The sequence below is a fragment of the Nomascus leucogenys genome, chromosome 12 (assembly GCF_006542625.1).
Source record: "Nomascus leucogenys isolate Asia chromosome 12, Asia_NLE_v1, whole genome shotgun sequence".
Lineage (NCBI taxonomy): Eukaryota > Metazoa > Chordata > Mammalia > Primates > Hylobatidae > Nomascus > Nomascus leucogenys.
In genome coordinates this window covers 47,542,851-47,557,136 of record NC_044392.1, presented here as the reverse complement: position 1 = coordinate 47,557,136, position 14,286 = coordinate 47,542,851, and the positions used below count along the sequence as shown (strand labels likewise).

Here is a 14,286-nt window from a genome sequence, read left to right as displayed (position 1 = left end):
GCTTCAAATTGTGATCTGAGTATTTATAATTAAGACTCAAGTATCATTTTCAACGAGAGTATACAAAGCAAAAAGCAAAAAAGGTTGCCACATGCAAACAAACAAAAAACACGAACCAAAAAGACCAAGAGCCCTACTAGGAAGTACTTTAATCGTTTTTCTTAGAAAAAAAAATTTCCAGACACTTAACATTTCACAACATTTCAACAGCAAAGTATTAGTTGAGAGAGGGGTTTTCAGAAGTTGGGGATTCTAGAATATTAGGAAGAAATGTTGGTATCCTCCATTATAGATGGATGGCATAGGTCACAAATGGGAGACTGACAGCTAAGCCAATATCAAAACTCAGTGGAATGACACTTCTATGGAGTTTACTTTTCTTCCTGCTATCTTCCCTATCCCACGGAAATGTCTGTCACCATGTAACGCCCAGTAGCGGGCAGCTTAGGCTCCAGTCTTCCCCCTTGGGTAGGAAAAGGAGTGAAGGGAATGTCACTCCTGAGTTTCCATGCTTTCTTCTTCCTCTCCTTGAGGTGGTTCTTCTGTATTCTCCTCTTCTTCCTCTCCTTCCTTCTTCTCTGGTGGCTTCTCATAAGCCTTTTCTGAAGGTGTTACTATCACTCCATCCCAGGTAGATATTTCAGAAGCAAGATCTAGGAAAGAGAAAAAGGTGATTTAGACAAGTAGCCCAGCATAAAAGTCATTATTTACACTGTGGAAATATTAAAGACATTTAAGTAGTGTACAGCTTCTTTGTACCAGATTACAATACAAAACCCCTGACCCACAGTGGTCACTCACAGCTGGCATCACCCTCCTGGCCAAGGATCTTCCTAAAGCCACCATGTGAGAGGATTCGGACGAGAGTCTGAGCTGTATAGCAGACCATGTCCTGAAGGAAAGCAGAGTGAGAGTAAGCAAGGAAAATCAAAGGACCTTATTTGAGTAATACCCTTGTGAAAACAGAGATTAAGACAATTTTTTAAATCAGGACCGAAGTCTTTCAGAATCCCCAAATTCCTGACCCGTAAAGACCATATTCCGCTTCGCCTGCTGACCAGCAGTATTCAAGAGTGGGGCAAAACAGTTCATATCTGTCCCAATACCTGCTGTTCTAGGGTCATGACTGTGTGTACTCTGAAGTTGCCACTCTCACAGGGGTCAGTGATACCCACTGAACCTGGCAGGAACAGTCCTGCAGCCAGAATCTGCAAGCAGCGCCTAGAACACAGGAAGGTATGAGGTATTAAAGGAATGTACAAAATAGCTTACAACCAACCCTAAACCCAAAGAAGCATGCTGTACCTGTATGCAACATTTAGGGCCAAAGGCTGTCTGGTGGGGTTGTTCATCACAGCATAATGGCCCTGAAAAATAATAAATCCAGTAGGTGTGCCATCAAAATGGCACTTCTGATAACTAGAACTTTATTTTTTAGAGACAGGGCCTCACTTTGTCACCCAGGCTGGAGTGCAGTGGCACAGTAATAGTTTACTGTAACCACGAACTCCTGGACTCAAGCAACCCTCCTGCCTCAGCCTCCTGAGAAGCTAGGACTATAAGTGCAAGCCACTACAACTGGCTAATTTTTTGCAACCCTCCTGCCTCAGCCTCCTGAGAAGCTAGGACTGTAAGTGCAAGCCACTACAACTGGCTAATTTTTTTTTCTCTTGTAGAGACAGAGTCTCGCTATTTTGCCCAGGCTGGTCTCAAACTCTTGGCTTCAAGTGATCCTCTGGCCTCAGCTTCCCAAAGTGCTGGGATTACAGGCATCAAACTAAAACCTTAAATCATCACGAGGAAAATTGGTCATTAAGGTCTAAGTCTAGCCAAAATTTTCATGTTCAGAAGCAATTCTGAAATGGCTGCTCACTCATTTCTCTCTACTACCATGATTAAATGGCAGTAGTCATGAGAAGAAAACGGGACACTGTAACTCAGTAACTACTCATTTAATAGAATATATAAAAAAAAAAAAACTTTGAATTTTTTCTTTTTTTTTAGACAAATGTCTGAGTCATGTAAATGCTGAATTTTTATTGGATTACTTGTCTACCAATAAAATTTCTTTTAAGCTTCACCAAATTTCAGACTCTGGTGAATTTCAGAGTTACTACTACTCCTCCTCCTACTACTACTACTAGTAAATAAGGATGATGAGGAACTCCAATTGCCCATCTTTACTTACTAGTAGGTCAAGGATCCAGGGTGTGAGGGGCTCAAAGCCAGGAAAACGAATCCTCAAGTCCTTCAGTAGTCTGATGAGAACTTTAACTCTGAAAGTAATAGTGACCCAAACATTAAAATCAATATGATCATGTATTTCCACGCCTAAGGTAGAATTGAAGCTGACTATGCCGTTTCCAGAAATATACGTTCTCTGCTTTCTCTAAATCTTAATTTGCTTACTTAAGGTAAAAATAAAAATCCAGACAAAAGTTCACAGGCAAAATAGTTCTGTCAGAGGAAGTATGGGGGTATCCTGCTATTCACTGCAGTTAAAAAGTTTATCTTAATCCAAATGGTCAGGGAGGGACTCACGTGGACTGAGAAGCATTTTCCTCGAACCAGCGGGCATGTCGGATGGCTGCTAAGGCACTCTGCAATACTTTGATATCCACTAAAAAGACAAGCATGATAGGCCAGGATGAAACATTTTCATTAAACAAGCTACTCATTACCACTGCTACAGTCTAAAAACTTGGAAGGAGGGCAGGATAGACGGATTCTCACTCTGTCGTCCAGGCTGGAGTACAGTGGCGCGATCTCAGCTCACTGCAACCTCCGCCTCCTGGGTTCAAGCGATTCTCCTGCCTCAGCCTCCTGAGTAGCTGGGATTACAGGTAACCGCCATCACGCTCCACTAATTTTTGTATTTTAGTTGAGACGGGGTTTCACCATGTTGGCCAGGATGGTCTCCAACTCCTGACCTCAGGTGATCTGCCTGCCTCCGCCTCCCAAAGTGTTGGGATTACAGGCGTGAGCCACCGCACCCGACCAACTCTGCAATTCTTTAAGCCACCCCGTGTTTTTTGTATCAGCAAATCACTTGTCTAAAAATCACTAGAAGCATGCAAGATCTATTTTCTCCAAAAGCCTATCCCCCTCCATAAATATTTTCTCAGTCCTTTTTAAGTCCTCCAAATGCTTTCTTGGTCACCCCATCTGAAAATCCCACTAGCAAGCTGATAAAAAACTATTTCCAAATTACAGAGGGAGAGAGCAAAGTTCAGAATAAACCTAAGTTCTTCAATTCCCAGAAAGCCGCACATGGAACAGCAACAAGCTAAGTAAACTAAACAGCAACAATACCATGTTTTGAATATCCCCTAAATTTTCCAGCAATGGAAAAAAAGAACTAACAATGGAGTTCTGGATCCAGTTTTCTAAGATTGGGTGGCACTGTTGTAATGAGAATCTTCACTGTAGCATCAGAAGAACTGATTTCAAAGCCAGTTTCGTTGGTCAGCATGGTTAAAACTGAAAAAACAGAATAAACAAAAACTATAACTCACATTTCCATTAGATGACCAAAGTTAAATCCAGGGTCGGGGGGAACAGGTGGATTTTTTTTTTTTTTTTTTGAGACAGAGTCTCGCTCTGTCGCCCAGGCTAGAGTGCAGTGGCTCGATCTCGGCTCACTGCAAGCTCCGCCTCCCGGGTTCACGCCACTCTCCTACCTCAGCCTCCCGAGTAGCTGGGACTACAGGCGCCCGCCACCATGCCCGGCTAATTTTTTGTACTTTTAGTAGAGATGGGGTTTCACCGTGTTAGCCAGGATGGTCTCGATCTCCTGACCTCGTGATCCGCCCACCTCGGCCTCCCAAAGTGCTGGGATTACAGACGTAAGCCACCGCACCTGGCTAGGTGGATTTTTTAAAACAGCACAAAGTCCAGAATAAGAATTTAGAATACAGAGCTTTAGAAGGGAGATCAAACAGATCTCCCTTGAACACCTGAAGCCCCTGCCAAAAACTCCCACAACATAAAACTGCATTTACTCCTCCGTCTGGTCTGACCTGATTTTGTTGAAAGTGTACTTACAATTTCAAGACCTGGTTCCTATGGCTACTAAATACAGAATCAGCAACAAATGCAAACCTTCAGAAGGATCCTGTGCTCTTAGGCTTTCCACGACTTTGTTCCCCAGGGCAGCAACAGCTTCCACTAATTGACAGAAAATGACATAATGTTATAATAATTTATTTACCTAGACTTTCTTTTTTTTTTTTTTTTGAGACGAGAGTCTCGCTCTGTCGCCCAGGCTGGAGTGCAGTGGCACAATCTCGGCTCACTGCGAGCTCCGCCTCCCAGGTTCACGCCATTCTCCTGCTTCAGCCTCTCTGAGTAGCTGGGACTACAGGCGCCCGCCACCACGCCCGGCTAATTTTTTGTATTTTTAGTAGAGACAGGGTTTCACCGTGGTCTCGATCTCCTGACCTCGTGATCCGCCCGCCTCGGCCTCCCAAAGTGCTGGGATTACAAGCGTGAGCCACCGCGCCCGGCCTACCTAGACTTTCTATATATCTCTAAGCTACTTTGCACTCTCATTTCTGTCCCATATCCAAGGCTGAAGCAAGGGTAAGTAATAGAATAAATACTTTTCTAAGAGGAAGTCAAGGCCTGGGCAGAAAAATTGGAAGACTCAAGGGAACAGGACCCCTCCTGTACTCATATCCTCTTTCTACAGCAGGGTTTTTCAGGTCAGTGGCAGTTAATAACATTTTGGGCTAGATAAATCTTTGGGGTGATGGAGATGTAGGATGTTTAACAGCATCCATGTCCTCTATCCTTTTTCTTTTTTTGAGAAAGGGTCTCACTCTTGTCACCCAGGCTGCAGTGCAGTGGCACAATCACAGCTCACTGCAGCCTCAGCCTCCCGGGCTCAAGCAATCCTCTCACCTCAGGCTACTGCCTTTTTTTTTTCTTTTTTTTGAGACAGGGCCTCACTCTGTCACCCAAGCTGAAGTGCACTGGCACGATCTCTGCTAACTCCAACCTCTGCCTCCCAGGTTCGAGCAACTCTCCTGCCTCAGCCTCCCAAGTAGCGGGGATTACAGACGCCCACCACCACGCCTGGCTAATTTTCATATTTTTGGTAGAGACTGGGTTTTGCCATGTTGGCCAGGCTGGTCTTGAACTCCAGGCCTTGGCCTCCCAAAGTGTTGGGATTACAGGCGTGAGCCACTGCACCTGGCCCCACCTCAGGCTTCTGAGTAGCTGGGACCAAAGCATGCACCACCATGCCCAGCTAATTTTTTTCTTTTTGTAGGTACACGGTCTATGTTACACAGGCTGGTCAAACTCCTGGGGTCAAGTGATCCTCTTGCCTCAGCCTCCCAAAGTGCTGGGAATACAGCCACCACACCTGGCTTCTACCCTTTTTTGATGCCAGTAGCACCCCCTTGTTTTAACAATCAAAAGTACCGCCAGATACTGCCAGACATCCCCTGGGTGGCAAAATTACCTCCAGTTGAGAAACATGGCCCTACGGTAACCTGCTATACATTCTTTCAGACACACACACTCCAGCGTTTGTCCCTTATCACTCATTAAAAAACATTTGTCAGGCAGGGTGCAGTGGCTCACGCCTGTAATCCCAACACTTTGGGAAGCCAAGGCGGGCAGATCACCTGAGGTCAGGAGTTTGAGACCAGACTGGCCAACACGGTGAAACCTCGTCTCTGCTAAAAATAGAAAAATTAGCCGGGCGTGGTGGCACTTGCCTGTAATCCCAGCTACTTGGGAGGCCAAGGCAGAAGAACAGCTAGAACCCAGGAGGTGGAGGTTGCAGTGAACCGAGATCATGCCATTGCACTCCAGCCAGGGCAACAGAGCGAGATCCGTCTCAAAAACAAAAACTAAAAACATCTGTCTTACAAACATCCTTTCTCACAAGAAATTTGAGCTTTCAAGATCCTAAGGGCTGGGCACAGTGGCTCACGCCTGTAATCCCAGCACTTTGGGAGGCTGAGGTGGGCAGATTGCTTGAGCTCAGGAGTTTGAGACCAGCCCGAGCAACACAGTGAAACCCTGTATCTACAAAAAATACAAATTAGCTGGGTGTGGTGGCACACATCTGTAGTCCCAGCTACTCGGGAGGCTAAGGCGGGAAGATCACTTGCTGTAGTGGAGATCAAGGCTGCAGTGAGCCACAATGGCACCACTGCACTCCAGCCTGGCCAACAGAGTGAGAATTTGTCTCAAAACAAAAAAAGATACCTAAACCCCTAATCCAAGTGCTATGTTCTGTTCCCATGACCAGAAACAGGCACACTCACACGTTGGCAGAATCTTGAGTATCACCACCAGGTCAGCCACATTGTGTCCTGTAGTCATTGTCCCCTTTTTATAGGATCCCACCTGTCGAACTTCTTCAATTTGCTGTTGGAAAAAGGATTTCGGGGAAAATCAATTCAGAAGAAAAAAAGGTGCCTAGGTCCTCCCAGAACTGTTACAACACAGCCACCTGTTACCCAAATTAAGAAGTAGCAGAGGTGAAATCACCCCTAAAACCACCACATGAAAGCCTGATACATCACAGCTAGCGTAACAATGATACAAGTCTTGTCCTCAAGATCAGTACTACAAAGAAATTCCACTGTACTTTCTCATTTTAGGCTTGGCTTTGGATAATAGACAACTGAAAATTAGAAGTCAAGAGCCAAGGAAATTTCCACACTACCAAAGGTGCCCTTTCCTAAAACTAAATCATCAAAAACTCACCACTTCAAATGTCCCTGGAGCCACAATCAGATTATCAATCACATTGTTTATTTTTGTCACCAGAGAAAGGATAGACGCCTGAAAAACAGCAAGAAACAATACTTGAAGATAAAAAATTATAAGCAACTTCTCAGAGTTTGAATATTTTCTCCTAATCCCTTCCATACAAGCTGACTCAATAGTGACATAGGGCTTTAAAAACACTTCATTCTGGCCTTGAATACATGGGAAGAGAACAACTCTTTGTCCCCAATAAAAATAAGAGTGCGTATGTAATTTGTTTATATATCCACCTGGCTATCTCCACCCACAATGAGAAATAAGGAGAACAATTAAACCCTCTGTGGATTTCAGGCTCTGTTAACACCATTCTTAACCTTACCAACAGTTACTCTTTACCAATACTTTTAACTGCTTTAGAGACATTTCTGGAAGACAGCCAAAAGAACATACCTGTTCAGCAGAATTGGGAGCCAGGTCCTGATTCCTCTTCAGCAAGGCCTCACTGAAGGAAGTCTCATCAGGTGCTGGCTTGACCCGGGGAAAGGCCATTTCACACTAAACCAGAAGTAAACAACTACATTCTATTTGCCGAAAATAATATACAGGCGAGATTGTTTTTTCTATTACTACGACAGAAAAAGGTTAAAAATAGAAAATTCTACAATTGTTTTTATTCCTTAATTTGTTCAATTAGCTGGGTGTGGTGGCTCACACCTGTAATCCCAGCTATTCGGGAGGTTGAGGTGGGAGAATCCCTTGAATGCAGGAAGCGAGGTTGCAGTGGGCCAAGGTCACGCCACTGCACTCCAGCCTGGGCAACAGTGAGACCCTGCCTCAAAAAAAAAATTTGTTCAAAGGCCAGGCACGGTGGGTCACATACGCCTGTAATCCCAGCACCTTGGGAGGCTAAGGTGGGCAGATCACTTGAGGTCAGGAGTTCAAGATCAGCCTGGGCAACACGGTGAAACCCCGTCTCTACTAAACAGATATACAAAAATTAGCTGGGCATGGTGGCAGGTGCCTGTAATCCCAACTACTCAGGAGGCTGAGGTAGGAGAATCGTTTGAACCCCAGAGGCAGAGGTCCTGATTCCTCTGCCTCCCGGGTTCAGTGCAGTGAGCCAAGATTGCACCACTGCACTCCAGCCTGGGTGACGGAGTGAGACTCTGTCTCAAAAAAAAAAAAAAAAAAAAAAAGTTCAAACAAGGATACAAGCTGGAATAGCCATAATTTAAGCTATCACTATCTTTATAGTAACAGACATACCATAAATACAATTACTTGTTCAGAACAAAGATTATAATCACGTTTAATGCCAACAGTAGCCAAGGAATTATTCTCCCCACCATGCTTACACTGTTTCTGTATGTAAAGCAACACACAGTTGACTCAAAACCCCAAGTCTTTTCACAAATCACTTTCCCTCCCTATTTCAACCACCTTTTTTTTTGTAGTGGTACCATATCGGTTCACTGCAACCTCCGCCTCTTGGGTTCAAGCAATTCTCCTGCTTCAGCCTCCCAAGTAGCTGGGATTAGACACACGCCCAGCCAACTTTTTTATTTTTATTAGAGACAGGGTTTCACCATATTGGCCAGGCTGGTCTCAAACTCCTGACATCCGGTAATCCATCTGCCTCGGCCTCCCAAAGTGCTGAGATTACAGGCGTGAGGCACTGTGCCTGCCCTCTTCAACCACCATCTAACTTCATTAACTGGGAGATACTGGGCTCCATTTCAACAGTGGCCAGAAAATGTGTATTATTAACCCAAAGTACTCACCAAATAGAAGTCAAATGGGATATGTGGTACAAAGGGCCTGAACCTAAAACATGAAAAACAGCCAAATTATTCCCTAGGTAGGAATCAAATGAGATGTAAATAACACGCCAACAATTTTGAAAACATGTCAGTCCGCAGAATGAGTGACAAAGTCTCCGGGGAGGGAGAGAATCATTCTTAGCATAGTGGGGCCAAATTCAATTAGCAGGAGTGCAGGAAAAGACCACAGTTGGCTCTCGCAAAACCAAGTGACATTAGTCTACTCCAAAACTCCTATTTAGAGGACAAGCAGAAACTAACAACCAAGTGCAGAGATGCTAAAAGCTGGTACTCACCCTCCTCCTGGGCCTCCTCTGGAACCAAAGCGCCCACCACGACCACGGCCTCTGTCACCCCTAGAAATGCAAATCTTATTCTGACCTCACTGAAGGAATACCCACCAGCCATATCATTTTAGATTGGCTACTTTCATCCCTCGGGACCTCCCAACGGTAGGCAAGAGACCCCACTCACACTTACACTTCTCCCCATTCCAAATGGTGCCCAGTTACACCCCCATAACCTCCTCTAAGTTAATCACAACCCCCATCAAGTAATGATGGGGCTCAGACAGTGAGCCCTACACGAAATAACCCATAATCCTGGGCCACACGAATCCTAATACTTCGGAGGCTAAAGATTGCTCATTTCTTCATTAACATACACATTTATCGGGCATGTCCTATATGTCAAGGCCTTCGCACTGAGGATGAATGCGGCTCGCTCCAGCATTCTCAGCCCGGATGACGGGGGCGGGGGGAAAGGTGGGGAGCTCCTCTGGGGGCTCGAGGACACCCCCTCATCGCAACCCTTCAGAGACAGAGGTGTCGAACCCGACTCCCCACTCCTGGGCCCCAACCCCATCCCGGGCCCAAGTTTCCCCGCCTCTACCGGCCTCCCTCTCTCCCACTATCCTAGACCAGGAGTTCTCAGGTTTTTAGCCAGCCCCCGCATACATGGCCCTTTTAGATACTCCGACTTCTTTCGGCCCACGTTCACAAAGTTTTCCGTCGAATACCTGAAACCTTTCGACCACTTCGACCCCCTTACCTCATGGCGCCTTAAAACACGAACAATGGAGGCCGCACCAACCGCCCCTTCCTCTGAGGAGCAGACAACTGAAGAGGCGACTTGCCGGCGTGTCCCAATAAAACCCGACGCGATTGGCTCCCGCTTTACCCCATCGCTTATGCCTATTGGCTTACTTTGTCAAACCGGGCTTATGAGCCAATAAAAAACGCCTACTGTGTCAGGAACTAGCCAATAAGAACTGGTTCTATAGTAATGACGAATTTTTGATCAGACATTAGGTGGCGCTAAAGAAGTCAGGACAATGACTACGTAGTATTCTATAGTGATCATGAGAAGAAGTCATTCCAGATAGCAGAGTGGCGCAGCGGAAGCGTGCTGGGCCCATAACCCAGAGGTCGATGGATCGAAACCATCCTCTGCTATCAGAGTTTTCTCTTTTTTTTTCCCCATTGCCCTGAACGGCACACGTAATTTACGTTTCTTCAGTCAATGAAAATATCTTGCGAATTTTCCTACCTCAAAAATGCAACCAATACCAGCCATTTTTGCCACCAGCAGTTGAAGTTGATGGGGAAAAGGGAGTTTAGGCAACTATGAACACTACACGGCTACAAACTCGAAGCAGGAGAAACAGGTTTCAGATACGAGAGGAGTATATTGATTGAATTAGTGTGGAAAACATGGTTTTCCATGTCTATGGAAACGGGTGATCCACCCGCCTCAGCCTCCGAAAGTGCTGGGATTACCGGCGTGAGCCACCGCGCCCAGCTTGGTTACATAAATTCTTTAGTGGTGATTTGTGAGATTTTGGTGCACTCATCACTGAACCCAACTTGTAGACTTTTATCCCTCACCTACCTCCCTTCTATAAATATTTTTTTGATATTTAATTTACTACAGCAGAACGTAAACATCTTAAGTCTAAACCTATTCTGTCCACATAACCACCATCCAGATTAAAATAAATATTATTAATTAAAAAAAACAAACAAACAAAAAGCGGGCTGAGTGCGGTGACTTGCGGCCACCCAGCACTGTAGGAGGCCGAGGCGGGTGGATCACCTGAGGTCAGGAGTTCGAGATCAGCTTGGCCAACATGGTGAAACGCCGTCTCTATTAAAAATAGAAAAATTAGCCGGCGTGCTGGCCGTCGCCTGTAGTTCCAGTTACTCAGGAGGCTGAGGCAGGAGAATCTCTTGAACCCAGGAGGCGGAGGTTGCAGTGAGCTGAGATGGCGCCACTGCACCCCAGCCTGGGCAATAGAGGGAGACTCTGTTTAAAAAAAAAAAAAAAAAAGTCTTGCTTGAGATTTGTTGAGCTTCTTGAATCAATGGCTTGAGGTTTGCCGTCCATTTATTAAATCTACCAGCTATTATCTCTTCAAGTATTAGTTTTACCTATTATTTCCCTCCTTCCTGAACTCCAGATAAAGACGTGTTAGACTTTTCCCCCAGTAATCTCTTTGTCTCTTACCCGCTCTTCTATTATTTCATTTTATTTAGACACAGGGTCTCACTCTGTTGCCCAGGCTGGAGTGCAGTGGTGCACCATCATAGCTCACTGCAGCCTCGACCTCCTGGCCTCAAGAGACTCTCCCATTTCAGCCTCCCTAGTGGTTGGGACTACTCATAAGCACAGGCCACACCACTCCGAGCTAATTTTTTTTTTTTTTTTTTTGAGATGGAGTCTCCCAGGCTGGAGCGCAGTGGTGCTATCTCAGCTCACTGCAACCTCTGCCTCCCCGGTTCAAGCGATTCTCCTGCCTCAGCCTCCCGAGTAGCTGGGACTACAGGCGCCCGCCACCACGCCCGGCTAATTTTTTTGTGTGTGTGTATTTTTGGTAGAGATGGGGTTTCGCGGTGTTAGGGAGGATGGTCTCGATCTCCTGATCTCGTGATCTGCCTGCCTCAGCCTCCCAAAGTGCTGGGATTACAGGCGTGAGCCCGGCCCTGCCCAGCTAATTTTTGTATTTTTAGTAGACATGGGGTCTCACCATGTTGGCCAGACTGGTCTCGAACTCCTGACCTCAGGTGATCCACCCCCCTCTGCCTCCCAAAGTGCTGGGATTACAGGCATGAGCCACCTCCCTTGGCCCGGGGCTTATTTATTTATTTTTGTAGAGATGGGGTACTTTATATGTTGTCAAGGCTAGTCTTTGTTTTTTTGTTTTTTGTTTTTTGCTTTTTTTGAGACGGAGTTTCGCTCTTGTTGCCCAGGCTGGAGTGCAATGCGCGAGCTCAGCTCACAAACTGCCTCCCAGGTTCAAGTGATTCTCCTGCCTCAGCCTCCCGAGTAGCTGGGATTACAGGCATGCACCACCATGCCTGGATAATTGTGTATTTTTAGTAGAGATAGGGTTTCTCCATGTTGGTCAGGCTGGTTTCGAACTCCCAACCTCAGGTGATCCGCCCACCTCGGCCTCCCAAAGTGCTGGGATTACAGGCATGAGCCACTGCAAAGGCCTTTTACCCTCTCTTTTTATGTTTTTCATTCCTTTTTGTCCATTCTTCATTTTAGGTAGTTTCTGCTGTCCTTTCTTCCAATTCATCACTTGCTCCTCAGTTTAGTCTAACATAGTATTAAATCTATCATTTGGTTCTTAATTTTGGTCTTTTAATATTTTGAGTCTGTATTATTATTATTTTTGAGACAGGGTCTCACTCCTGTTGCCCAGGCTGGAGTTCAGTGGCATAAACACAGCTCACTGAAGCCCCAACCTCTTGGGCTCAAGCAATCCTCCTGTGTCAACCTTCAGAGTAGCTCAGACTACAGGCATATGTCACCACGCCCAACTAATTTTTTAATTTTTGGTAGAGATAAGGTCTCACTATGTTGCCTAAGCTGGTCTCCAACTCCTGGGCTCTAGTGATCCTCACCTCAGCCTCCCAAAGTGCTGGGATTATAGATGTGAGGCACCAAGCAGGACCTTAGATTTTCTATTTATTCTACTCCCAGGTTGCCCCTAGGAGTGCAGCCTTTTGAGATCCTGGCTCAAAACACAAAGGTGGTTTACCAAGGTTATCACCTTTGGGGACATTTGGACTCCTTTTTTTTTTTTTTTTTTTTTTTTTTTTGGGAATGAGTTTCCCTCTATTGCCCAGGCTGGAGTGCAGTGGCGCAATCTCGGCTCACTGCAACCTCTGCCTCCTGGGTTCAAGTGATTCTCCTGCCTCAGCCTCCCAAGTAGCTGGGCTTACAGGCATGCGCCACCACGCCTGGCTAATGTTAGTATTTTTAGTAGAGATGGGGTCTCACCATCTTGTGCAGGCTGGACTTGAACTCCTGACCTCATGATCCATCCATCTCAGCCTCCTAAAGTGCTGGGGTTACAGGCATGAGCCACCATGCCTGGCCCTTTTTTTTTTTTTTTAATTTTAAAAAATTGAAATGGGGTCTCGCCCTGTTGCCCAGGCTGGTCTGAAACTTCTAAGCTCAAGCCATCCTCCCGCCTTGGCCTCCTAAAGTGCTGAGATTACAGGCGTGAGCCACCACACCCAGCCTGGACTTCACCAGCCCCACACAGCCTATTTTCTGCCACTAATTCCAAATCAGCAAATGACGCCTGGGTAAAATCAGCCCTACTGCTGGGCTTACTTCTCTACTTTCCTGTACTTTCGTGCTCTCACACCAATAATTTCTCACTATCTTATTTTTTTAATTATTATTATTTTTTGAGATGAAGTTTTGCTCGAAATGGAGTGAAATGATATGATCTCAGCTCACTGCAACCTCCACACCCTGGGTTCAAGCAATTCTGCCTCAGCCTCCCAAGTAGCTGGGATTACAGGCACCTGCCACCACGCCCGGCTAATTTTTGTATTTTTAGTAGAGACCGGGTTTTGCCACGTTGGCCAAGCTGGTCTCGAACTCCTGACCTTAGGTGATCCACCTGCCTCAGCCTCCCAACGTGCTAGGACTATAGGCGTGAGCCACTGTGGCTGGCCTCACTATCTTATTAGTTCTTTTATTTTTATTATTTTTTATTTATTTATTTATTGTTTTTTGAGACAGGGTCTTGCTCTGTTGCCCAGGCTGTAGTGCAGTGGCGCGATCTCGGCTCACTGCAACCTCTGCCTCTGGGTTGAAGTGATTCTTGTGCCTCAGCCTCCCGAGTAGCTGGGATTACAGGTGTGCGCCACCAAGCCTGGCTAATTTTTTTTTTTCTTTGAGACAGAGTTTCACTCTTGTTGCCCAGGCTGGAGTGCAATGGCACGATCTCGGCTCACCGCAACCTCTGCCTCCCAGGTTCAAGCGATTCTCCTGCCTCAGCCTCCTGAGTAGCTGGGATTACAGGCATATGCCACCATACCCGGCTAATTTTTGTATTTTTAGTAGAGACAGGGTTTCTCCATGTTGGTCAGTCTAGTCTCGAACTCCCAACCTAAGGTGATCCACCCACCTTGGCCCCCCAAAGTGCTGGGATTACAGGCGTGAGCCACCGCACCCGGCCTACGCCCAGCTAATTTTTGTATTTTTAGTAGAGACGGGCTTTCACCATGAAGGCCAGACTGGTCTTGAACTCCTGGCCTCAAGTGATCAAGCCCACTTCCGCCTCCCAAAGTGCTGGGACTACAGGTATGAGCCACCATGCCCAGCCAGTTCTTTGATTTTTTTTTTTTTTTTTTTTTTTTTTTTTCCGAGACGGAGTCTCACTCTGTCGCCCAGACTGGAGTGCGGTGGCGCAGTCTCGGCTCACTGCAAGCTC

At 46.0% G+C, this 14,286-nt stretch overlaps 1 protein-coding gene and 1 non-coding gene across 2 annotated transcripts; one reads left to right on the top strand and one right to left on the bottom strand.

Annotated features, from left to right (window-relative positions):
• Positions 1–130: 130 nt before the first annotated feature.
• Positions 131–9,707, bottom strand: ILF2 (interleukin enhancer binding factor 2). The gene is made up of 14 exons (XM_030824480.1): positions 9,600–9,707; positions 8,846–8,905; positions 8,511–8,553; positions 7,180–7,284; positions 6,727–6,804; positions 6,282–6,384; positions 4,102–4,167; positions 3,364–3,480; positions 2,542–2,620; positions 2,189–2,276; positions 1,306–1,367; positions 1,107–1,221; positions 802–892; positions 131–653 (listed from the first exon to the last, which is right to left on the bottom strand). Exons 1-14 carry the CDS (start codon positions 9,602–9,604, stop codon positions 493–495), a joined length of 1,173 nt encoding a protein of 390 aa, XP_030680340.1. The 5' UTR covers positions 9,605–9,707; the 3' UTR covers positions 131–492.
• Positions 9,708–9,931: 224 nt separating this feature from the next.
• TRNAM-CAU lies at positions 9,932–10,003 on the top strand. The gene has a single exon. It is a non-coding gene; the product is annotated as a tRNA-Met (tRNA).
• The last annotated feature ends 4,283 nt before the right edge of the window (positions 10,004–14,286 follow it).

Coding starts and splice junctions, on each gene's coding strand:
- ILF2 (XM_030824480.1), bottom strand. Junction 7,285..8,510: donor TCCCATTTGACTTCTATTTG/GTGAGTACTTTG, acceptor CTTCTGGTTTAG/TGTGAAATGGCCTTTCCCCG. Junction 6,385..6,726: donor CTCCAGGGACATTTGAAGTG/GTGAGTTTTTGA, acceptor TTTTTCCAACAG/CAAATTGAAGAAGTTCGACA.